At 43.1% G+C, this 26701-nt stretch overlaps 1 protein-coding gene across 4 annotated transcripts; it reads left to right on the forward strand.

Moving 5' to 3' along the window:
* The first annotated feature begins 2208 nt into the window (after nucleotides 1–2208).
* PRPF3 (pre-mRNA processing factor 3) lies at nucleotides 2209–25552 on the forward strand. 4 transcript variants are annotated; one of them, XM_039512933.1, is made up of 18 exons: nucleotides 2209–2363; nucleotides 4667–4779; nucleotides 5521–5574; nucleotides 7103–7285; nucleotides 8310–8440; nucleotides 12398–12544; nucleotides 13746–13829; nucleotides 13958–14178; nucleotides 15193–15499; nucleotides 16341–16507; nucleotides 17269–17351; nucleotides 18348–18491; nucleotides 19348–19447; nucleotides 20637–20750; nucleotides 21521–21639; nucleotides 22371–22454; nucleotides 24040–24101; nucleotides 25269–25552. In XM_039512933.1, the coding sequence occupies exons 4-18, from the start codon at nucleotides 7141–7143 to the stop codon at nucleotides 25413–25415; spliced, it is 2055 nt and encodes a 684-aa protein (XP_039368867.1). In that variant the 5' UTR covers nucleotides 2209–2363; nucleotides 4667–4779; nucleotides 5521–5574; nucleotides 7103–7140; the 3' UTR covers nucleotides 25416–25552. The 4 variants fall into 4 exon arrangements, with proteins under 4 accessions (XP_039368867.1, XP_039368865.1, XP_039368866.1 ...); XM_039512932.1 differs by lacking the exon at nucleotides 5521–5574 and adding an exon at nucleotides 3757–3881 and having other exon boundaries at nucleotides 2230–2363; XM_039512931.1 differs by lacking the exon at nucleotides 5521–5574.
* Nucleotides 25553–26701: the final 1149 nt, after the last annotated feature.

Raw genomic sequence — 26701 nt, forward strand, 5'->3', positions numbered from 1 at the left:
TCTTGGGTGACACAAACATAAGCAAACTATATTAATTCAGAGTTTAGAATTAGCTTTCCCTTTTATGAACAATTCCTTTAAATAGTGCTTACTGCTCATTTTAATTAGAGCCCTGCAAATCCGTGGATATCGGCAGAAATCCACATCTGTGAATGCAGATAACAATGGACCATTTTTGCAGATCGCCGGTGGATGTGGATCCAAATTTTGTATCCGTGCCGGGCTCTAATTATAATCTCCTAGTTGGCAGTGCTTGTGAAAATAGGGAAAAACCTGAGTTAGGTCTGATTTATTCCAGAATAAAGTTGCTGCTGCATGTATTTTCATTCTCCTTCCCTTTATTTTACTCTGTTGATTGGCAGCAAAGGATGTGGATTATGGAATTCATATACATCATTTGCAGATTATTTTTAAAACAGTAGAGGTTCAGAACCTTATCCTCATTTATACTGTGGTCCATTAAAGGGGCCTTAAAATGAGTGTAAACATATCTCCACCCACTTCCAAGCCTCTTTACGCTGAAAATAAGAGTAAAAAATAAAAAGTTCTCAGAGTCCTGGGAGAGTACAGCTGCTTCTGCTGTGTTTGCTGTGTCAAAAACTTAGTTTTTTTTTTTGATGAAGTTCCCATTTAATTTTCTCCAGTTTTTTTAAGGTTCCTCTTAAGCAATCATGTTGGGAAATGTAGAAGTTAAATTTGCAGATATAGTTTTCACACCCTCCTTTCCCTGCTTCTGTAAATGCTTACCTGAATATGATCAATCCTGGTTTTCACATAATTATAGTTTTTCTGACAACCGTACACACATGTAGTATCTTGTAACACCCTTTATTGTGTGTTGTGTGCCAGAGTCCACAAAAGTGATTTGTATAAAAATACAGAGTAGTTGGACAACATAATATTGGCTGCCCCCAATGGAAAAATAAAATAAAATTTAGCACTCAGAGCAAAAAAACAAAACAAAAGGGTTGTTTCCAAGACCCCATCTCAGAGGTCCGCAAAATCTTTCAGTGGGGAAAGTATTTAGTGTATTTTTAGATATCTTCATGTGATTTGACAGCTAGAAATGATGAGCCAATCCCATGTGACTAGGAAGTCCTTTGTGACGAGCAGTGTGAGAACCTTTATACAAGGGGATGAGTTTGGATGGGTGTACACTATAACCCAGGGGTAGGCAACCTATGGCACATGTGCCAAAGGTGGCACATGAGTTGATTTTCAGTGGCACTCACGCTGTCCGGGTCCTGGCCACCGGTCCAGGGGGCTCTGCATTTTAATTTTAAATGAAGCTTCTTAAACATTTTAAAAACCTTATTTACTTTACATACAACAATAGTTTAGTTATATATTATAGACTTATAGAAAGAGACCTAAAATGTATTACTGGCACGCGAAACCTTAAATTAGAGTGAATAAATGAAGACTTGGCACACCGCTTCTGAAAGGTTGCTGACCCCTGCTATAATCTTAATATGCCTTGCTAACCTCATGAGCCACCATAACGAAACTCTGGCATAGTGTTGCAATGCTGTGACGCGGTAACTGCAGGTGTCAGCTTTACAGTGCAGTGTATTGACTTGCTTGCATGGTGCAATGACATTCTCACCTGCGGCTGCCTACAGAGCGGCATAGCCAAGACCATGGGAGGAACAAGAAGGTGATTTGATAGCATGACACAGCAAGGCATTGACATGATTTTACCATGGCCCATATATGACACGTCCCATGAGGGCAGGCACCTGCCAAGCAGACAGCCCTCTCTCCTATGCGCCTCTGGGAAGCTGGGGACCAAGAACTCAGCCCAGCCCCGCTTCACATTCCCCCTCTCCCTTAGCCCTTGCCAAAGCTGGGTGCCAGCACCTGAGCCCCTCTGGGTCCCCTGCCCTCCAGCTCCTGAAATTGGCCCCTGTGCATGATGGGGCCATGACCCCAGCTCCCCTGCCCCCTGTAGGTGGTGGGGCCAGGACCCCCGCCCCCCTGGATCGCCTGGTCCCAAATCTCCCTTTCCCACCCTGCAGCAGCTCCAGGGATGGAACAGGAGGCGCTGGGCTCCGCCCCCCGCCAGTCACGTGACTCACCCAGACAGACGCGTTGGCCTCTTCACCGTCACGTGATAGGGCAGCAGGCCGCAGCTCCTCCGTCACGTGACCATATCGCCCCCACATTGAGGCTCTGGGCTCCTGCGTCACGTGCCGGTGCCTAATTCCCCCTCCGCCCCCCCGCGAGCGCGCGGGGCGGCCTCACGCGGGCCGTTTCCGCTTCCGCCCTAACGTTCCGTCTCCGTCAGTCGCAGCGAGTCCTCGCTAGGCCGCCGCGGCGGGCAGCGGAAGTTTCGGGCTGGGGCAGGGCCGGGCGGCGCCGAGGTGAGGAGCGCGGGAGCCCGGCGGGGGGGCGCGGGCGCGTGATCCGGCCCCCGGGGCTCGGGGGCTGAGCTAGGCCGGCGCAGGCCTCGTGTGTGCGCGCGGCGCGCTGACCAAGGGGGGGGAGCCCCCCCGGCCCTGGGGACGGGCCGAGCCGTCTGCCTGCCCCTCCTATTACTGAGGCGGTGATAGGGACCCCCACTTACTGGCCTGCCGCCCCCCGGCCCTGGGGAAGGGGGGAGCCCCCAGGTCCTGGTGAAGGGGGGAGCCCCCAGTCTGCCTTTCATATTACTGAGGTGGTGACAGGGACCCCCACTTACTGGACTGCTGCCCCCCACCAGGCCCTGGGGAAGGGGGGAGCCCCCAGCCTGCCCCTCATATTACTGATGCAGTGAGAGGAACCTCTATTTGCTGGCCTGCTGCACCACCAGGCCCTGGGGACAGGGGGAGCCCCCAGTCTGCCTTTCATATTACTGAGGCGGTGACAGGAACCTCTGTTTACTCGCCTGCTGCACCCGCAGGCCCTGGGGAAGAGGGGAGGCCCCCAGCTCTGCCCCCCCCCCGGCCTCATGGAAGGGGGAAGGCCCCAGCCTGTCCTTCATACTCCTGAGGATTTGATAGTGACCCCCATGTCCTGGTGCAGTGGGGAGTCTCCACTCTGTGTGCCAGAGTTGATAAATGACACTCTTGGTGATGGCATGGTACCTTCCTCTTCTGTCTTCACATTCCCCCTTCTTTTCCATTATCTGCTATACCTCAGCCGTCTTCCCAGTCCTAAAGGGCTCCCTTGTTCAGGAGCATGAGCAACACATACTCTGGTGCCTCGGGTATGTGGTACTGAGCTGTGTGTGCTGTCTTCGACCTATCACTGGTACCCCTGTCTCATCGCCTTGTCCCTCTGTGCTCCTGAATATAACTGATAAAGCACAAGTGAATTATTAGCTCAATGTTTGAAGTTAAAACGTCTTAGTGAATGATTCTGGGAATCTTGAAAGTCTCTGAGCAGACTCAAGTTTTGTGCATCTACCTCAAAACTAACTATCTCAAGCTCCTCTAGAAATGCTGCCTATATCATTTTGGCCCGGATCGGGGAGCGCTCCGATTTGCACTCGATTTCTGTTGCATACTCCCATTTTTTAGTGTTCGCACCTTTTTCGCACAAGAAGTGTGTGATTTGGGTACTAGGGCAGGCAACTGAGAGTTAGGGCTCCTGAGTTCTGATCTCAGCTTTGGTACTGACTTGCTGTTTGTCTTGAGTCAAGTCCCTTAACTCTTCTGTGTCACTTAGAAAATTAGTAATATTAACTTGTCTTACAGGAGTATAGTGATGAAAAAAGCAGTGTGGTGCTTTGGAGAGAACATGCTATATAAACAGTTATTTTTCTCTAACATCTAGCCAAGAAGTGACTTGGAGGGGCAATCCCATCAATCTGCCACAGTGATGGTTTTGTCAAGAGGAATTTTTGCCCTTTGTATCTCCTGTTCTCTATGCATCATAGGCAAAAAGCATCCTCTTTAATGGTGTGTATTAGGTTTGATTCTAAACTTGGGTCTTCCTGATACTACTTGTAGCAGCAGTGCCTCTTTAGGGAGGATAATAGTACTTTGAGTACACAAGAACAAGGAGTCATCCAATAAAATTGAGAGGCAGCAGATGTGTGAACAAGAAATTCCTTGTTTTACAACACACAGTTAACCATGCATAATACTCAGGACTCCTGTCGCCCATGTTGCCTCTAACCACTAGACTACACTGCCTCCTTTGCTGATTATTCAAAGGTACACACATAATGGTGGGGAGGGAATTGGCACATTTATTTCCATTCTGGATAAACAAACATTTTTATTAAATAAAATAAAATGGAACAACAGCAACAACCAAAAAAAATGTCTGTGGGTTTTAACCTTTGCCAGTGCAAATGAGTTTTATAAGTAAGATAGAATTGTCTGCCCATAAGCATGTTACATTTGTGCTAGGTTGCTTCTCAGAAAGAAGTAATTGGGAATGGCGGGGACAACCTGATCTTCCTAAGTACACAATTTTTATTTGCAGAATTTGGTAAAATTTTCCGCAGATATAAGAACACTCTTATCCTATTAGAGTTAAATTTGTCTGATTCAAGGCATCTAGATGTCTAGCCTTAACATAGCCAGTATTCAGACCTTTAAAATAGTAGTCTTATTGGGGCAGTGCTGTGAGCAAAAGGGTTTCTATTGAAAGGAGGCATTGTACATCTCACTGTGCCTTTGGAAACTCTCATTATAATTAGAATTTTTACTTAATTTTAGTCATACATGTTTTACAGAATGAAGCTAAATATGTTGCTTATCTGAAGGAGCCACAGTTGCTTTGACAACAGCTTTGTGAGAACATCAATTTCAGATTATCCGTTTACTGAGGAATAACATAGTGAAGAAGGTTAGTGGGTGTATACCTTAACATGAGATACATGTGTTGTGCAGTTTCACTATTGGACCACCTGGTAGAAATCTTCTATTATATTTTGGCTGTCAACTTTCTTAGACATGTTAAGACACACATTTCACCTTATATGCAAGGTTTAACTGTCTATAGAATACTTGCATGGCTGAAAGATAGTGTTCTCATTCTGTAGGTAGTACATAATGGAGAATGCTCATATATACTCTTCGCTCTTCAGATACTGAAATATCATGCTACCCTGCCTGAGGCTGAGTATTCTATTAGGTCTTATTGAATTACATAAATGAAGGTAAAATCTATCAAGGTGTAACTCGTTCTTATAACAATATTAACCTGTTTTTACAATATGCAAATGAGGATACTAACATGGCAACATGTTTTTATGAAATGTAATAATGGCTCTTAACCTAGCTGAACTAATGATCGTGAGTATCAGATGTTAACATTTAACATTACTCAACAAGCAGCTATAACTGAAATGTAGCTATATGTAGCCCACAGGCATCCTCTGCTGTTGCTTTGTTTCCTTGCTCTTTGAAGTTTAGAAAATTTCTTGACTGTACAAACAGAAAATCTTGATTCTTATTTTCATATATAGCCATTTTTTGGAGAATAACTTTATTTTAAAACATTGACACTCACTTTCTGATTTTATGGACCAATTGTAACACTTTGTAATTATACAGTACAGAATTACCTACAGATTTTTTCTTGTAGGGAGGAAATGTCTTAGGCTGAGCATATTTCCTTAAGAAGACTGCCTCTTTCTAGGTAAAGGAGGCTTGATTTCCAAATCAAATCAGTGTCTGAGTGCATAATTAAACATTATTTCATTTGTAGAGTGTAACCCTCTTGACATAGTAGCTTCTATTTCAAACAGTTAGTGGAGAGAGATCTTGTCTCCAAAATCTGTAGCTCATGATTAGATTCAGAATGGTGGGGATGGGGAATATGGGCCTGTAGTTTGCAGAAGGGGTTCTCAGGCTTAAGCATGCCTGTGAATATTTCCAGGATGTGGGCCGTGTGCACAGTGATACATGTATGTGTGCTTATGCCTGGTGAGGCAGGATGATCTTTTAGACTAAGATCCTCCTATCTGGGTTGAAAGGAATTTTCCCCCAGGTCAGATTGGCAGAGACCCAGGTTTTTTTGGCCTTCCTCTGCAGCATGGGGCACAGGTCACTTGCTGATTTGAGCTAGAGTAAATGGAGGATTTTCTCCAACACGAAGTCTTTAAATCAAGAGTTGAGGACTTAAGTAACTCAGCCAGAGGTTGTGGGGCTTTTTACAGGAGTGGGTGGGTGAGGTTCTGCGGCCTGCAATGCGCATGAGGTCACACTAGTTGATCATGATGGTCTCTTCTGGCCTTAAAGTCTGAATCTATAGTGAGGTTGCGAGTCAGGAGACCTGGGATATGTCCCCTTGCTGTGTGACCTTAGCCAAGTCAGCCTTAATTTCCTCTAATGTGGAAGGCTGCACATGCTTACCTCGTGTAGATGTTGTGAGGCTTAATGTCTGTAACATGATTTGAGATCTTCAGTCTATTTCATCCACATTGCCTAAGAGGGACTTGTCCCCTCTCAAAATATTGTAAAAAATATTCTAATGCATAAATTGCACGTACACCACTTGCACTAAGTTTGGATAGGTCTCAGTCCATTGACTAATGGACAAGGGTTCGCATCACAAATCTACCACCCTGATTGTCGCTAATTGGCTCCCTTTGGCACAAGCCAAAGATTGAATGAGCCACGAAGATGGAACCCCTCCTCTCTTTCCTGGGGGCATTTATGAGGCTGTAAGTCTGTAGGAGTTGGAAACTGTGTTGCTGGTACCTGATACCTGCCCTATGGTACCTCACTCACCTTGTCTCTCTAATATCCTGGGACCAACATGGCTATAACAACTCTGCATAGTCTCCAAGAGTGTCATTTTGACACCTTCCACAAGAGGAAGGTTGGCCTTGTAGTCGTGGCACTGGACTAGGGTTCAGGATATCTCGAATCAGTTCCTGGTTCTGCCATCAATTTCCTGTGTAACTTTGAGAAAGCTGCTCAGGGAACTAACGCACAGAGAGATTATCTCTAATAAGGGTCTAATACTTCCTTTGTCTTGTCTAGTTAGATTGTAAAGTCTTGAGGGCAGGGACTATTCCTTGTCTTATACAGCACTTAGAACAATAGCACCTCAACATTGGTTGGGGTCTCTAGGAAGAAATTCATTTAAAAAAAAATGCTTTGCACCTTCCACCAGTCTCTCATCTAAGTGATGCTTTTCCCACTCTTCATTTTTCTTATAGGTAAAATTCAAATAATTGAAGTCAGCTTGCTGGGGAAGATGTCGCTCTCTAAACGGGAATTGGATGAGCTGAAGCCATGGATCGAGAAGACAGTGAAGCGGGTCCTGGGTTTCTCAGAACCCACTGTGGTCACTGCAGCATTGAACTGTGTTGGGAAGGGAATGGACAAAAAGAAAGCAGCTGGTATGTCCTCGGCTTTCCATTACGACACTCTCAACACCCACATCCATTGCAGTGTATTTAGGAGTATTAGAGATCCTTGACAAAAAGAGAGGGAGGTGTATGAAATAGGTGCTAAAAGCGACAACCTGTTGAATCTCTCAGGATTTCTATTTAGCAATACAATCCCTTTTTTTGGGAAGTATTTCATATAAACTATATCCTACCATGCCTTCAAGCTAAACAGTAGCAAAGCAGGGAAAGGAATAGAGGCATCACTCAGGAAAATGAAACTAACGATATAGACACTTTGTCTTGGTCTAGAAAGCAACCAAGTGAGGCTTTCAAATTTGTATCTGAAATAAATGAGTATTTGTTCCTGTGAGTAGCTGTGAGCTTTACAAATGGAACTGGAAGAGCTGCACTGCATTTGAAATGGTCTTTAAGTTAGATTTGAATTTATCTTCCTTATTCTTGGGCACTTCTTCACCTGACTTTAGTGGTGCTGAACTGTATGTGGCAAATTGTTTCTTCATTGCTAATTAAGGTTGTTACACTGTTTCCATTAGATGAACCCCCTTTTTCATGCATGTGACATCCCTTTTGAGCTGAGAATGTCCTTGCTAATTCTTAGCTCAGAGCCAATTTTTATTTACTTAATATTTTCAGACTTACTTCACTAGCTGTATGTAGTAATAGAAACTTAGTTTGGACAGATTTTCTTGTATTCCCCTTTTCCTCATGGTAGAAGGTGGCATTGTCTAAGATGCTTCCAAACCACCTAAAGGGTGTTACAGAAACTGACAAGACAGGAAATGCAGTTGAAAGGTTCCATTGTTAAAGAAACTGAAGAAATGTGCTGTAGTCAGTATTCGAGACTACCTTAAAAAGAGGCTTGCATGGGATCTCAAAACCCATAGGTCATGTATTCTAGATGTCAGGGGGAATGGCAGTCTGAATTAAGAGGCTGAAGTATAATTTTTATCCACTTATTCCTGTCTCCAAAAACATTCATGGTCTAGTCACACAAATTTCTCTTCCTTGCCAGACCATCTGAAGCCTTTTCTTGATGATTCCACTCTGCGGTTTGTCGACAAGCTCTTTGAAGCTGTAGAGGAAGGACGAAGCTCCAGGCACTCAAAATCCAACAGTGACCGGAACCGAAAGAGAGAATTGAAGGTAAGCGAAGGACTAATTGTTGTATTGTTCGTTAAAGGCCATGAATGCAGTGCTGTTACTTTACCGCATTCTCCTCTTCCAGAAAGGCACATCTTATAATGCTTAAAGTTCAAGAGAAAAGACCCTTCTCTACAATGAAGTGTGTGAGCCTTTACATTTCAGTTCTTTTTACTCTCTTCTGAGGTGCCATGGGGTGCCAAAATACTTTCCCTGACCATGTCCTGACTTGGAAGCCTGAGCATCTGGTTTCTTTAACAATCCCCTAGTAGGTTTAATGGAACAGAAGAGCTTAAATAGCAGAATTTGTGGCTCTCTGCTGTTTTTCATACTCCCGCACTGCATTTCTGCCATACTGCCGAGTCTTCATTAACTAGAGGTTAGGAGTCTGGGTTGGTCGGTCACAGCTTGTAGTAACTTTCCATTGCTCTTCCTTACTCAGACGTGAAATCATCAGTTTAGATTTTATGATGACACAACTGTCAGTGAATGAATGTTGGTGGGTTACCTTGTGGATTTTCACCTTGTGTCCATGCACTGAAGCTCATCTGGAACCCACAATATGCAACTTCTGGCAACCTCTTCCCCACCAAAGTTCAAGGTCCTGAAATACAGCAAGGATTTTCTAGTGTTCTGGTGGTTTTCCCATCTAACATTTGATTGGGATGGTGGAAAGTCTCATGCATCCACAGTTGTCTTTTACTTCTCCCCACTATCTTGAAGATTTTGCTTTTGACCGTGAAATTACAATTTTTTTCATCATTTGCATACAGAATTTAAAAATGGCTACTCATCAAGCTGCTCCCTGGTCTTAAAGTAAGTTTCCTTTCACCTTTTTCCTGAGGTTCCTATTTTATGGCATTTTATATTTCTCTTTTTGAAGTTTTGCATTGTCTCAGTTCCTGATTCATCAGTTACCTACCTGCCTCTGGAAATTTCCACCACATGCGTCTGACGAAGTGGGTATTCACCCATGCAAGCTTGTGCTCCATAATGTCTGTTAGTCTGTAAGGTGCCACAGGACTCTTTATCGCTTTTTACAGTTCCAGTTACCTAGTATATTCCCTTACAGGGCTCTCAGCTGTGCCTTTCCAGGTGTCTGTGGGAAAGTGCTTTGTAGTAGGAGAGGGACTGCCTGCACTTCTCAATATTTTTTGTCTGAAACTGTTACTTGTCTTCTCTGCCTGGCTGAGGCTTTAAAATGTGCTACAGAAGGGTCTACTTACCTTTCCTCTAACTGTAGTTCCAGTTACATTCACTGGTTAAATAGTCATGTGTAAAAAAGAGGTATTTATCCCCAGAACAGGTACAGCCTAGGTGGCAGCAGTGCAAGCTTCCCTGCCAATGTGCCTTAGTCTGATCTGGAGTGAGCCCCACCCCCCTCCCGGGGGGAGGGGTGGGTAGATCAATCTTCCATAGCTTTGGTCTGGTCTACACTACAGACTTTTATATTGGTATAATTATTGTTCTGGGGTGTGAAAAATCCACACCCCAAGCAACGTAGTTGTACTAACTTAACTCCCCAGGTGGACAGCACTATGTCGGAAGGAGGGCTTCTCCCATGGACCTGCCTCCTCTCAGGGAGGTGAATTAACTGTGCTGACAGGAGAACTCTCTCCTGTCGGTGTAGAGTGTTTTCATTAAAGCGATGCAGTGCCTTCAGTGCCAATGTGCTTTCAGTCATTGGCACCTCAGAGACGGTCAAGAAGGGAGCCAGCTAGTGTTACGTGGTGGCATCTTTGTGCTGTGGGCACATTTAATTAGGAACTAGACTGAAATACACTAACTCATTTCACATAAGCCGCCAAGCTGTCCTCAGATTGAAAGCCAGTAAGCCATCATATTTTGTCCCGGACAGATCTCAAGTCTCTTTCCTCTGGTATATTGGGGAGACAGAGAAGAAACTGGAATATCTGAACTATGCCATGCAGCCACTTGACATCTCATTGTAAAGCAGATGGTTCAGCAGATGAATCCTTTGGCAGATGGATTGCAGTCTACACTTTGATTATCTTCTACTTCTGTAGCATTTCCAATGCAAATGGATCCCAAAGCTCTTCGGTTACAAATCATTTATAAGACAGTGCTTTACTCAACTGGAACATGCTTCCACATCATGTGAGAATGCTACTTAGCATCAAATAGGAACACTGTACAACGTCATAGGGCAGGAAGGAAAGACTGTTACACTCTGTTGAAACGCTTTGGGGAATCTTATGGAGGTAGGTTAGATACCCAAGCTGGGATTTGGACTGGGCACTGGGGCTAATTCCCCATCTCTAGTGAAAAGTGCTCTGGGATCTTGAATGACCAAAAGTGTTCCAGGCCCTCAGTTTTGTATCTAATCTGAAATTCAGCCCTCCCAGTAACACAGTATGCCCAAACACACACTGGTGGGGCACTGACTCAAAGAAAAGAGGTGAATCACCAGCTCCTCTTCCTGGAGTTAACTTCCTTAGAAGTGCCACATCCAGACACTGATCTGCCCTGACCCTGCTTAGCAGGAGATCTACTGGAATTGCAGCCCAAGGTGGTATAACTAGGGTAACTTTTCCTTTCTGGTTTTTCCCTTGAAAATATTAGCTCTGCTTTTACATATGCTCACAGAATTAGAATTGTAGTGGTGGACAGAGGAATGATAAAAACATTAGATAATACTCATGTTAGCTGTCTTTCAGCATTCTGTCTGGCCCTCTTTCTCCTCTCTCCCTTGTACCATTTCATGGGGTAGATCACTGCTTGGGAAGTTTCAGGAACTAAAACGTAATGGTCTACACACTTTATACTATGGGCAAGTACTTTCTCTTGAACTTGTAGGTATTCCAAGAAGTACCTGTGTCTGGCTGAGGAAGTGTCCTTGTAGAATATGAACCATAATAGTGAAGAGGGGATTTCAACTAACGCTTACAACCGGTTTGTATATCTTCTTTTCAAATAACGTTCACTTATAATACAGGATGTCTGTTGTATGGTAGATTAAGGGCTTGTTTCCTCACACAAATGGCATCCATTTAACTAAATCAGTTTAGTTAAATCAGTGCAATCTCCTTGTAGACACGCTCTTAAATCAGGTTTCAGAATGGTAGCTGTGTTGGTCTGTATCAACAAAAACAACAAGGAGTCCTTGTGGCACCTTAGAGACTAACACATTTATTTGGGCATAAGCTTTTGTGAGCTAAAATCCACTTCATCAGATGCATGGAGTGAAAAATACAGTAAGCAGAATATATATCATAGCACATGAAAAGGTGGGAGTTGCCTTACCAAGTGGGGGGATCAGGGCTAATAAGCCAGTTCAATTAAGGTGGAAGTGGCCTATTCTCAACAGTTGACAAGAAGGGGTGAATACCAAGGGAGGGGAAATTACTTTTGTAATGCTAATGAGGCCAATGCAATCAGGGTGGCCCATTTCAAACAGTTGACAAGAAGGTGTGAGTCTCAGCAGAGGGAAAATTACTTTTTGTAGTAACTCTTGAATCAGTTTGAGATTTAGAAACCAATTTAGTTGAATCAGTTCAGTTTGTAGATCAGATCTATGTCTGTGGATAAGTGTGAGAGAACACACAGGCTTACTGGGAAGAATGATGGATCTAGGAACTCTTTAACCCAAGCAGAAAGATGGTAATGCCTTTCACACAAGGATCTGGGTGCTTTGCAAACAATAGTTAACCTCCACATCACCACCATCCATTTAGATGGATCTCACTTACCATTGTACAGGTGAGAAAACGAGAGACAGATTAAATTTGCTCCTGATCCCACAGTGGGTAAAGGGCAGGGCTGAGAATCCAACATAGGAGTTTTGGGTTCAAGCCCTTTGCTGTGACCGCTTGACCAAAATGTTTTTCAAATTCTAAATTGCTGGACTCAAGTGGTGGTTGCTTGTCTTCATCAGTAGCCTTGAGTAGCTTTGTTATATCATTGATCATAAGCTATCTTGTCTTGTTCCCATTCTGTTAGGATGTGTTTGGTGATGACTCTGAGATCTCCAAGGAGTCTTCCGGCGTTAAGAAGCGGCGTATTCCACGTTTTGAAGAGGTAGAGGAGGAGCCGGAGGTTATCCCAGGCCCGCCTTCAGAGAGTCCTGGAATGCTGACCAAGCTACAGGTTTGTCTTATCAGGCTGCTCTCCTCCGCCACCTCCCAAAAAACAGAGATCTTGGATCTTAACATCTTAATATTTAGTTTCTGTGTGAGGGAATAACAAAAGTGTCAGGGCCTAGCGCATCCTTCTTTTGAAAACTAATGGCAAGTGCTTTCCGCTGTGTCCTTTTCAGAGCTTGCTGCTACTATTGGCCAGTTTCAATAGAAGTTCCTAAATTCGTAAGCCTAATAGTCCTCTTTGCAATTTCTCGAAAATGGAGTGGCAGAGAGTGTGCCACATTGATGCCTTGTGTTGCTAAAACTTGCTACTCATACAGAATCTACGTTTGATGAAATACTATGAAATGCGCTAATGAATACAACTAAACTATACTGTGAATAAATGGAGAAAATACATTTGTTATGCAGTATCCTTCATTTGTTTGGAGAAGTGTTGACTTGCACTGAAATGTGTTCACATGCAGTTATGTAGTATAAACTGTTCGTTAGTTGAATGCTATCTGTATGATCTGGCACATTTCATTATTTTTTTAAATTATACAGTACAATAAATGTACATGGAATTTTGCAGATTCAGAAAACATGCTTGGACTAAAGCTCTTAGTCTAAATTAGACTGACCAAACAGTTCAGACACATGAAATAGTTTACTAGTAATGGCTTAATCTCAAAGCACTGCAGATTTTTAATTAGTGGATTAATGTCACTGAGTTTAGTGGAAGAGGTGTTCTAGAATTAGTGAGATTCTCCTGTATATCATCTTGAAACAGTGATTTCCACCAGGAAAAGGCAATTGAATTCTTACAGTTTGCAGTGTCAGTGAGCAGACTGAATTGATTAAGAACAGTCCAGGAAATCATTTTGCAGGTCCTTTCACTTTTTTTGAACATGCAAAGCACTTGGTAACTCTTGAATTCAGCCAAGAAAACAGTTAGCGAGGGGAAGACCCTCTTCACAAATGAAACAGGCAAACAAGGCTCCTTTTCTGTAGGGTGAGCTGAATAGGAAGGAACAGGTCATGGCAGTGGGCACTGACTACCCGGAGTTGCTGCTGCTGAATTGGAGGTCATTGGTTAGAATTGTCCCGGTTAGTAGCTGGGTTTGCACTCATTTGCCACTATGTGAGGAGCCTCTGAAGAGTGCCTTAGCCCTTCTGGCTTCTTGTGAGGAGGAGGAAACCTAACTTTCCAACTTTTATTTCTGCAGATCAAACAAATGATGGAGGCAGCAACACGTCAGATTGAGGAGAGGAAAAAGCAACTGAGTTTCATCAGTCCTCCTGCACCCCAGGTACAGCCTGGAAAGCAAAAGGGTAGATCCTTTGTCACGGGATTCAAATGGATGCATTGCCTTTCTCCTCAAACAGTGACTTGCATGATTGTTCTGACATGTATCTAACAGTGTATCTCTCTCCCCAGCCAAAAACTCCCTCTTCATCCCAGCCAGAGCGTCTCCCCATCGGCAATACCATCCAGCCCTCACAGGCAGCCACATTCATGAATGATGCTATTGAGAAAGCCAGGAAAGCTGCTGAACTGCAGGCCCGAATCCAGGCTCAGCTGGCCTTGAAACCTGGGCTCATTGGCAATGCCAACATGGTGGGATTGGCCAACCTGCATGCAATGGGAATTGCACCTCCGTGAGTACAATCAACTTGCCAAGTACGCTGCACCCCTGGTAACTTCCTATAGGAAGAAGAGAAATGTTAGGCGTGCATATTGTCAGCCTTCATCATTGCCTTTCCACCAAAATTCATGTGTATTGGCTTGGATTCATAAACTGGATAATTGGTGGCTCTGTGTCAATGATAGAAGCACCAGAGAGTGATGTTGGACAGGCGTTGCCCTTCTGGATGGTGTCTGTCTGCTGTTGTTCACCTCTACTGTAACATTTGTAGTTGACCCTGAAATGGACTGAACATTCAAAGGACAACTAAGAGTAGTCTAAACTACATCAGGTCCTTGTGGCCTTGTCTATACTAGGGGTTTTCTAGATTGCACAATGGTTAGAATGCAAGACCACTCTCCATCACTTTAACTCTACTGGTGCTTGCATCGTTGCAGCCATCAATGTAGCTAAACAAATGATAGCAACAGTGGGAAATCTTACCGGGGGCAATGCCTCAGGGCTGACATTGTTACACAATGCCATTCTGGCAGCATAACATTTTCATTGTTTAACATTTACACCCGCTTTAGGACCCCTTTACGCTGCCAAAGAGGCGTAAGGAGATCTTGATGTAAATGAGAATTGGATCCCTAGTGTAAGCATACCCATATCATTCATGGTGTGTGAAACTCACCTCTGTTCTCTGAAGTATCAAGAAGAGAGAAGTGTTTAGATTATTGATGTTCTATGAGCGATCAAAATGTGGAAACCTCTGTGCTGATGCTTTGGTCAGACTTCTAATAGTTGAAGTTGCTCTAGGCTCTGGATCATAATACTGGCACCTGCTTTTTGATTACTGTTGCACTAAAATGGCTTCACATCTGTTTCCTTTATAAGATATTGACTAACAAGGCTTAGCGAAAACCACCAAAGAGCAAACCATACTCTTTTCAAGACCTATTTGGTGGTGGTCACAATACACTCTATATTTCCTCTGAGTTTAATGCTGCATGACTGCATTTTAACAAAATGTTTCTTGCATCAGGAAAGTAGAGCTAAAGGACCAGACAAAGCCTACCCCATTGATCCTGGACGAACAAGGCCGAACCGTTGATGCGACCGGTAAAGAGATTGAGTTGACTCATCGTATGCCGACCCTAAAAGCAAACATCAGGGCTGTGAAGAGGGAGCAGTTTAAACAGCAGCTCAAAGAGAAACCTTCTGAAGACATGGAATCCAACACTTACTTTGACCCCCGGGTCTCCATAGCCTCATCGCAACGTCAGAAACGCACCTTTAAGTTCCATGACAAAGGCAAATTTGAAAAAATTGCACAGAGGTTACGAACAAAGGTATTGCCTAGTTTTTGAGTGCTGGTGTTAATGAACTGCACTAGAAGCAGAGGGTGGCATGGGAACTGAACTCTTGTGTCCCATTCAAGAACGATAGAGGCTTCAGGACAAGAAAGATTTCCAGTACAGATGGTTGAAAATTTTCCATCAAAACTGTGTTTCAATGGAAAATTAGTTTTCAGTTTTTGTGGAAAGTCTTTCTGCATGTGTTTTTGACTTTTTGTTGAAAACACAAAGAACTTAGTTCTCTTATGAAAAGCTGAAATTTTCCATGGAAAAATACACTTTTTTGACCTACTTTTAATAGAAACAAATGATTTGGGGGCTGGAAGAACTTAAAGGGAGAGAGAACTTGCCTACATTTTAACCATGCGCAAAACCATAAATGTACATAGCAGTAACTATTTAGTGCAGTTGTAAGGTATAATGAGGACTCTTGGAATGAAGAGCTGATTTAGGCTGGATATTGGGAAGACCCTTTCTGATACTGAGGTTTGTTACACCATGGAAGAGATTTCCCCCAAAGAAATAGTGAAGCGCTTTGAAATCTTCTGATAAAAAGTGCTATGCAAGAGCTAAGACATTTCTCAGTACGTTGCCCAGCCCAGTTTTAAAGTATCATCTAGGAGAACAATTGTGTGTTAGGGTTGCGTAACACCCACAAACCTCCACAAAACAACCCATTAGTCCCAGCCTCCATTCTGTGCTTCCTCTGTGACATGCCCTGATCAGCTTGTAAAAGAATATATCCAGTGTGCTTTGCTTTTTAAAGGCTACACTATTTCTGCGTGTGCCCATGTAAGTGACCTGCTTGTACCATCTCTCTCCTCTTTTTCCTCAGGCTCAACTAGAAAAATTACAGGCAGAGATCTCTCAAGCTGCCAGAAAGACTGGGATCCACACCTCTACCAAACTAGCTCTTATTACCCCAAAAAAGGAGCTGAAAGAAGGGGAGATCCCTGAGATAGAGTGGTGGGATTCGTATATCATCCCTAATGGCTTTGACTTGTAAGCTATTACCTGGTGGGCGTTGGTAATTTTATTGTAGAGAAGAAACTAATGGCCTGGCTTTTGAGAATTGCTGACCAGCCCCTGGTTCCATTGACATTTTTTGGGAGCTGCTGGCAGCTGAAGTGCTCAGTGCTTTTGAAAATCGGGTCCTAAGCCTTTACTGCATCTTTTACAGAAGCAAGTGCATCTGCTTGAGTAACCGCCTTCTGCCCCCCTGAATTCCCCGTGGGAGGTTCAGTTGTATTTTGTGTTTGCTCCCTGCTCCAGTATGTGGTGTGGTGCCAAACAGCTGCCATATTCCATTCCAGAGCTGTTTTATTCCAGTGACTGAGAGAACAATTTCTGCGTGCAATCGATACAGCAGTTTGTTAGAGCGATTTTGGCTAAAAGCCATTGTGGGGTTTTCAAAAGCAGCTAAATGACTTTGGAGCACAAGCCCCATTGACTGTCAGTTAAGCATTTTTTAAAGTTCTGCCTCTAATGTCTAAATGTAAGATCAATATTTAGAATATTTGGGGCAATGGGAGGCACTTTAATATTAATGTAGGACCTGTGCATCTCCCTGCTTCCCCTGGACTCTTGGCTTTTGAGTACCTCTCAGCAGCTTGTGTAAGTTTAATAGTTAGCATTGTGGTGGTTGTGTGTGGGGGCCAAATTGCTTTGTTCGCCAAATGCTGTGGCTCGTGGAACATTGAAGGAAGTGAGGGAAGCCAGCCCTAAGATGACACATAGTGATACACGAATTCTCTCCTCTTTAGAACAGCTGGAGTCTACTCTAAAAGAGACAACTACTTTGGGATCACAAACCTTGTGGAACACCCAGCACAGCTAAGCCCACCAGGTACTATTATGTAGCAGTCTAGGTCGAGGCCTCTTTGTAGTCTTGATCAATTCATGGTTCACAGGGAGTTTTGTAGCAAGACCCTTCAAGTGCTCCAAACTAGTGAACCAGGCTATGACCCTCCCTATTTGTAATACCACTGACTTCATTTCTCACCATGAGAGAAATCCTGCTAAGATAGAACGTAGAGCTCTGCTAGGGTGGTGAGACAGCTAAGACTAGGAGGTGAGTCTGCAAAAAGAGTGGAGGCAATGACATTTAAAAGCATAGTGACCAACTAGCTATTGGAAACTGGTAGACTCCCATGTGGTACAGGGGATGGCTACTGCTACTTGGACATTATGGGTGTCTACACAGCAACTAAACACCCGTGTCAGCTGAGTCGGGCTCGGGCTGCAGGGCTGTCTAATTGCTGTATGGACGTTTGGGTTTGGGGTGGAGCCTGGGCTCAAGCCTGAATATCTATGCCACAAATAAACAGCCCAAGCCCTGTGAGCCTGACTCAGCTGATGCAGGCTAGCCACGGGTGTTTAGTTGCAGTGTAGACATATCCCAAATTCCTCCTGTGATCCACATGGTAACACAGACCCAGACAAGGGACATAGGATAGTAAAAAAAGGTTTAGATGATTAGTGGTTAATCTTTTTAACATAAACCATATTGTAACCTCTGTTTTCTGGTTCAGCATTGATATAAACAATCTGGAGTAACTCAAGGATCACAGAGTGTAGCAGAGAGAAACTATGATGTAATATGGGATAGTGGAGAGGCAGACATGTGTGCTCAAAAAGGGGGGGGTTGTAGGTTACAAGCAGACTGGAGGACAAAAATGGTGGTGTTGGGCTGTCTTAGCCGTAAGCATGATGAATTGGTTATAACTCCTAGACTGCAGCTATTTCTCTTTCCTTTTCCCAGTAATGATTGTAAACAGTATTTGGTCCTGCCCTTGTGGAATGGGGAAATGTAAAGTGACTGTTCATTGGTTTGCCTTCCTAGTGGACAGTGACACACCAGTGACTCTGGGCGTTTATCTAACTAAAAAAGAGCAGAAGAAGTTACGGCGTCAGACACGGAGAGAAGCACAGAAGGAACTGCAGGAGAAAGTCAGGCTGGGCCTAATGCCGCCTCCTGAACCAAAAGGTAGGTGACTACCTTGTGGAGAACAGGCTGAATGCAAAACGCCACATTAAAACATACACTATCTTTAAATGGTGACACATTGGCTAGTTAAAAACACCGTTCTGGTAAATTGCAGCAGACAAAGGAGTTTTGTGAGAAAAATCCTATAGATCTACTCTGTTCATGAATTTACATTCATGCATGTATATTAATAGAATTAGGTCCAGAAAGGGCTGTTATGATCATCTGGTGTGACCTGCATGACACAGGCCATAGAATTTCACTGAGTAATTCCTGCTTCAAGCCCCATGTGCGTAGGGCAGCATTCTGGGGTGACTTACACCCCATCCAACCCCACTGACTTAGGGTTGCACAGAGGCAGAATGTGGTACAACAAATGTACATACTACATGGAATGCTCAGACGGAGGAACCGCTCTTTACTAAATTTCATGCATTGTTGCTGTGTCTTGTCAGTCAGTTGCCACACTGCACCTGGAAATACCTGCATTTCAGAGGCAAGTGATGTGTGTTTGTAGCTGGTAATTCTGTAAAGCATTTTGAGCCTGACAAAAGATGCTACAGAAGGCTGTTTTTAAATAATGCTGGGGAGCCTTTTGAAGCAAGTCTTAGAGAGGAGATCTGGTCTCACCTAGAAATTAACTTGTACCTTTCTTTCAGATGGTTTCCCCCAATGTTGTTTCACTCTTACAATCTTTTCTCAGTTTTATTTAAAGTAAAACTTCTATTCTGAACATCTCATTTTTAAGCTTATACTTATAGGAAGTAAGATGTCATAATTTGTGTCAAAAATGCAAAAGGCAAGTGGGTACTTGATAGATGCCTTTAAAATGTTCCTCTCTCTATTTCCCTTGCAGTAAGAATTTCTAACCTGATGCGAGTACTGGGGACAGAAGCTGTTCAGGATCCGACAAAAGTGGAAGCTCACGTTAGAGCACAGATGGCAAAGAGACAGAAGTAGGTTGCATGTTCTAGAATAAGAAAACTTTATTTTAAAGTAGATTTGGTGGTGGTGGTGTCCTGACAGCCCTGAAGACTAAAGTCCTCTACTGAAGCACATATCAGATGCAGCAAAGGGAGAAGGAATGGCAAATTTTGCTCAGATGATGACCCTACAACGTATTTCAACGCTGTCTTGAAAGGCACTCCTCTAAGAGGTAGAAGAGGGTTGAGTATTCATGACCTATCCATTCTTGGCCCTTGTCCTGAAACTGTCAGCAAGAGGCCCAGTTGCAGTGGTGGCTTTTGAGTAGGGACAGCTATCTGCTGGGAACTGGACTGAGACCCTGACTCGCTTCACAGACCCTCCAACAACTGCTTGTGGAGTAATGACTTTGAAGCATGGTCCTCCTGAGCTTACTATGTTCAGTCACTTACACTGAGTAGCTTCCGGTTTAATACTAAGCAATTGACTGCTCCAGACAGCAACATTTCCACAGTAATGTTAGGTGGTGCATGCACACATTCATTCTCGAGGGAAGTCATCTGGGAAATGCAAAGGTTTCACTGTAATAAATATGAACTGAGTAGGCTCTTTAAGAAACTAATCTAAAGCAAAGTACACGAATTAAACGTTCATATGTGCAGTCTGAAACTACAAATAACCAAATGGCTGGATTTTTCAGGCTATGGTAATGATACAGGGCCTTATGCATAGTCACCACTAGATCAAATGCAGCCTCTAGCAGCACTGACTGAAAGTTTGTACCATCTGGTGGTGGTTTAGTGACCTATTTAAAATTAGTTGGTGGGTTTTGATCCAGTTCACACCACAAAATTCCACCATTACAGCTGGCACTAATGGCTCTTTCAGCAGAGGCCAAGGACTAAATGGATTGATCCCTCATCACTAGAGGCATTGAAAGCAAATCGGAGGGTCATGTTGCAGGAAGCTTCAGTACCACTGTTCATACTTGTTACAACCTGGTTCAGTTTCCCCCTGGATGGAAGCCAGTCTCTTGTGATCTAATGGGTTGGGACCACTCACATGCTTCTAAGCCAGCCGGGTCTGGGCAGAGCCTGGTTCACTGTTCCTAACTCTGAGTCTACAAGGCACACTCCAAGGCTCACTCCCCTTCCAGTTTTCTGAACAGACAACCAACAACCTGCATTTCTGCTTATCTGTTGTCTCTTTCCTCCCACCCAGAGCTCATGAAGAGGCAAATGCTGCACGAAAACTAACAGCAGAACAGAGAAAAGCAAAGAAGGTTAAAAAACTTAAAGAAGATATTTCACAGGGAGTGCATATATCTGTGTACAGGTGAGTGCCTTCTCCCACAGACCCTAGAGGTGCTTTGTCTCAACAGATGTTTTTCCCACGTGACTTTTTATAAATACAGATGACAAATGCCTGTCTATAAATGAGTGCTAATATGGAGTGTTCCTTTCATGCAAGGCTATTGTCATCTGACTCCCTGAACTCCATTAGATACACTGAATGCTGTTCAAATTATTTTATGGTAGAGAGAGAAACAGTCCCACTTTCTCAAAAGTAAATAAATGAAAAGGTAACTCCATTCTTCACTCATTCTGCGGGAGCATTCAGGGTGAATGTAGAAAGTCTCTTAATACTTTAGTGCTTCTATAGCACTTTCCATCCAAGGATCACAAAGCACTTTATGACTTTTAATCCTAATGACAGGGAACCTGACACACTGGGAGATGGAATGTCCAGTGTCACAAGCAAAGCTGGCAATAGAACCCGAGTCCGGACATCTGATTAAAAACACCATTCAAAAGTCAGATGAAAGCTGCTATTTATAATGTAATATATGTAATAATGTATTCTAAACTAAGGATGGGGCCCTGTGCTCCTAGGTGCTGTAAAAAAGTAGATATAGTCCCTGCTCCACACTGAATAAAACCCTGTTGAGCATAAGGTTTTTTGTATACCCCCACAGTGCCGGAGAGTTTAAAGTGAGAGTAATTATTGGACTGAATTGGAGGAGAGTAAGGGAACCCTTTTTCTCTGTTGTCCATTGTTCATAGTTCCTTTTTTGAATAGATAAACCTTTGCTTTTCTATCCTCAGAGTCAGAAATCTGGGGAACCCCGCAAAAAAATTCAAAATTGAAGCAAATGCTGGGCAACTGTACTTAACAGGAGTGGTGGTTTTACACAAAGATGTCAACGTGGTGGTAGTAGAAGGAGGTAAGGCTCGGGGGTGAACTTTCTGGTTAGAACATTAGACGTTCAAAAGCTTGTTTCTAACCAAGATACCAAATATTTAAATTGCCAATTACTGGGATTTATGGAAGTAAAGGAAGATACTAAGCTGCTCTACTCAGGATGCTTCTTAGATTTACTCCGCACCAGCCCTTGGGTAGTCAAGTATGTTAGCTACTTAAATATTTTAAATAATCCTCTAAATATTTAAACTGTAGCTTATATGTTTAAGAAACTCAGCATTATTAAATCTGCTAGATTTGAAGTCTCAGTGCTTTGACGGTGATAGCTTCTCAGGAAAAACTCTGCCAGCCCTGGTTGCGTCTGCTACAATGCCTCCAATTTGCATGGTGCTTTATAGACAGTCTCAGAGCACGTTTTGTGAGATACTATCCCCATTTTACAGCAAGGGAAGCTGAGATGGCACAGAGGTGAAGTGACTTGCCAAAGACCACAGGAGAGTTCCTGTCCCCAAGCCCTGTGCTTAGGTTAGAGACTATACTTCTTTGTCATTGATCTACAGTATTCTCTTTGCCAAGGGCTTGTAGCTGCTGGAACTGAGTGTGTGTTTGAGTGTTTAGTTTTTCCTCCGTGGTTTCAGGTGTCATTAGCTTTCACTGCTTTTTGGAGGCAGAATGCAACCCTATTAGGACTCTTAAATTGAAGTTGTCAGTGAGCAAGAACTGAGAGAAAATGACTATCATCTCTCTCTCCAGGCCCAAAAGCGCAGAAGAAATTCAAACGTCTTATGCTCCATCGAATAAAGTGGGACGAGCAGACATCGAACACAAAGGGAGATGGTAAGCATAGACCCATGTGGATGTATATGAAACATGGCTAGTGTGACTGTACGGAAGTGGCAATAGGGTCATTTTGTTGCAGCCTGGCAGAGAAGCCATTACTATGCAAATCCTTCTGCAGAACATAATCGATCTGATCATCTGACTTGTAAATTTGAAGATCTCTGTAATGCTACTAAAGCAAACCAACACTGGGACTGTGATTTAGATGATACAAAGCCAAGAACGTCAGTGCTGGCTTATGCGCCTTACTATTGTTTACATCAGTTTTCCAGACTGCCTTCTGCTGTGTCAGCCTCTCCTATTCAGCTGTATGTTTTCTAATACACAGTAGCGCTTGAGCTGGCTTTGCATTTGCGAGACTCCAGGTTTGAAAGAACACAAACTCGAGTCTGGGAAAGTGTGTGTACTGCTGAATGAAGCCCAGTCCTTGCAGACTGGGGAGGCAAATACTCTCAGGGTCTTAATTCTGTGAGGCACTCAGGGTGGTCCTCTAGAACCCAGTACAGGTATGTATATGTTAGACAGGAAGTGGGAGCCCAGAGCCCAAATCACATAGCCCTGGCTAATACTGGTACACAAACAGTGCTGGGGACCACTGCTTTATAAATGTAGTGCCTGTGTAAATGCCATTGGCCAACAGTTTTCTTAAATGGGTCAGCTCTCCAGGCAAGGCCTGTGCTTTCGTACATGCTCTGTGCATGCTCAGCCCCCTAGGGGAGCTGATCCTGATTGGATGACCCCTGGGTACTCCTGTAATAGATATTTTGTAATTGTGTAGCGTGTAATGTGAGAGACCAGTCCATGGCTGTAACTGTTGCCCTGGGGCAGTGATACTCAGACTGACGTTCAGGAGCCACAAGTGGCTCTTTGCAGCACATGATATTAAAACACTGATTTAATTATTACCCAATCAGGATGCTTTTGCTGTGTTATTAACCAATTAAGTTATCAACTTGCACTAAGTTGTTTTATTTGCTGTGGGAATAATATATATAAAAATGTATTATTTCCCCTGTCATACTGTTTATATATGAATACATGGTACTGTAGTCAGCTACTACTGTGGCTCTTTTAGGTAATGTTGGTTGCTAATTTGGCTCCTGAACCAGAGATCTGAGTATCACTGCTCTATGCACATGATGGAGCCTGAAATGGGAATAAAAATGTGATAGAGAGATGTACTCACTGCTGAATCTTCTGTGCAAGTAAGTTAGATCTTCCACAGTATTTGAATTCGATTTTGTGCTTGAAATGTCAGATTATGAAGTTAGGTATAACATTACTAATAGCTATGGAGGATTCCCCCCCCCCCAAAACACAAGTAGAGAAAGGTGAAGGCGTGTGCATGCCCAAAATGAGGGAAATGTAAAAGTCTTAGTCTAAATAGCAGATATGTAATTTGTATTTAGAGGGGAGAAGTTCTCTGAGTGGAATGAGAATAGAAATATGGTCAGGACTGCCCCTGCTTAGAGCTCTGGGGTAGGAAAGACTTGTATTTTTTAATGCTGGTGCTTTCTTAGTGACAGCCTGGAATTCCTTATTGGCTGTAGGTCTAAAATCTGCTTTTTTTTTTTTTTTTCAGATGATGATGAATCTGATGAGGAGTCTGTTAAAAAGACAAACAAGTGCTCTCTGGTTTGGGAGGTAAGTTATGATCTTGAATTAAAGGAGCATTTGGGGGCCTTAGGCTCAAGTGCTTAATTTCTGGGTCACTTGGCTTTTCAGTACTGCCAATATTAAAACATGCATGCAAGCTATAAAGCCTTGTTACTTGCTGCACCCTTCTGTTTGCAAATCACTATGCACAAAGCATTTTACTACCAACTTGATGGCACTTGATATTTATTTTGATTGAATTAGGTTGGGGTTTCAGTATGAAATGTTCGGGGTTTATCTTTTTAAACCTCATTCAGACGGAGAAAACAATGTGGTGACTTTCTCTGTCTAGTCCACACAGGAATATTTTTGCATTTGGAAGGGTATAATGCTGGGAAATGCAGAGGATGCATGATCCTATTCAAATATCCAATCGCTATTCAAAGGAAGCTTCCCAGGGCTAACTTATTGGCTGCTTTTTGCAATGCAGGAGAGCTGGGTTTCAGACTCTCTTGCCCTGGTGGAGGGAGGTAGTATACTCGGTCCTTGTGGTGGAGAAAGCAGTCAATGCTTTCTATGGCTAACTAGTGACAGGAAGCAAGTTGGTGGCTTTCAAGAGCTGTCCTGGCCAGAAGTACTGTGGCTATATGGCTCTCTTGTGTTCCAAGTGTCTTGAGGTTGGGGCCCGCACCCTTCAGTTTTCATGATCACATCCTGTGAGATGCTATATAAAAATATTGGCATCTCCACAGTGTTTGGAGATAATCTTGCATGGCATAATAAAGGACACTGGGTATGCCAAACAAAGATGGACACAGACTGGAATAAAACATGTAACTTCAGTTAAAGCCACTGAAGTGCTCTTAAACACTTCAGTTTGTTGCAGACTGTATCAAAGGAAAGTCTCTTTTCCTGGCAGTTCATTTAAAAGAAAACATTACTAAGTGACAGTGGAAATTGCCCTTATTTAAGCATGTTTCTACACAACTTTTCACCTCTGCACAAATAAAAATAGCACTAATTTAATTATGCAAATCATAGTTCCTCTCTGAACACTTGTTTAGAAACCTGAGAAATTACTTTTCAATTCTAAAAAGGTTTATTCTAGATTCCTCTTGTAATTGTGGTTGCATTTGCTCGTTGATGCATTTGCTTGGTGTTTTTTCTTGCCAGCAAGATGCACCAGAAAACTCTTACACTTTCTGTCTATTCCAGGGTACAGCGAAGGATCGCAGCTTTGGTGAAATGAAATTTAAGCAGTGCCCCACTGAAAACATGGCACGGGAGCACTTTAAAAAACACGGAGCTGAGCACTACTGGGACCTGGCTCTGAGCGAGTCCGTGTTGGAATCCACAGACTGAAGGTGCTGCTGCCCCCAGCGTTCCCATTGTTAATTTGAGAACAATACCTGGCTGAAAACTTGGACAGAATTCCCTTCCTCCCCTCAAATCCCCACAGTACGTTGCATATGATTAAAGAAATATTTTTAAAACAACAATCACAGCTACACTGTTTTCTAGATTAAACCCAACTCTCGGAAATTGTGGTGCAAAACCACTGTAAAGTGGTGTCTGCCAGAGAATTCAGTTTTGAGATGGGAGGGGCAGAGAAAATTTTCAGTAGTCTCTTTAGTCCTTCACATACAGCTGTCTCAAATGGAGGTACAAACATTTCCTTGCTTTGTCAGCTGTTCTGTAGATGAGGTCTGATGTTGGACAAACTATATGGTGCAGACAATCTGAGATTGTTCCTTTGGTGGGCAGGGAGGCAGTTTGGGAGCAGCCCCGAATGGTCTGAGGATGCAGTATGGAGCATTTGAATTTGTAAAGCAGAGTAGGAGATGGGGACTTAGCCCACATCCTATATTTACATAATAAACTTTTTTAAAAGAAAATCAAAGATGTGTTTCTTTACATGGGAGTTTCAATTAGCCTGCTGTTACTCACTGCAAACCACATTCTTCTGTACTTGGCTCTTGCATCAGTCTTGATAGCTTGGGTATATTTGGAAGGATTGTTTGACAGTAGCCTCAATCAGGGGCCCACAATGCTACAAACATGGAGGGAAGATGGTCCTTGCTCTCAGTTTTAAAATCTAAGAGAAGTAACAAAGTTTATGGGGAGAAGGATACAACCAAATACATGTTTTTATAGACCCAGGCAGTTCTCTAATGATAAACAAAAGATGCCAGCTCAGCTAGCCATCATTAATTGGCTGATCTCTTAAAGGCATAACATAGGGTGGATCTTGAAGACGTACTTAATGAGGAAAATGGACTGGCCCTACTGATGAGTTGAGGGAGCATATTCCATGCATAAGAAACAAAGTGGAGGAAGAGTAAAATTGTTTTGTTGTGAAGCTGATGTGAGTAGCAGCAGTTGAGGGCTGATGTTTGGAGAGACGAGCAGACGAGAATGAAGAGGTAGAGTTGTGAAGCTTGAACTTTAATATTTAGGAGAATGTGGAACTCTTGTAATATCCTGTGCAGCATTATAAATTGCAGCAGTATGCTCAGCGCTTGGAACTGTACTGCACATTGTATTATGGTTACTGAGGCAGTTATTGCCTCAGTTAAATTGGTTATTAGAAGGAAAATACGTTGAGTAGGTTTCTTCAATTAACATTAGCATGAGCTTCTACAGCCAGA

The sequence above is a fragment of the Mauremys reevesii genome, linkage group 24, assembly GCF_016161935.1.
Source record: "Mauremys reevesii isolate NIE-2019 linkage group 24, ASM1616193v1, whole genome shotgun sequence".
NCBI classification, from domain to species: Eukaryota; Metazoa; Chordata; order Testudines; family Geoemydidae; genus Mauremys; species Mauremys reevesii.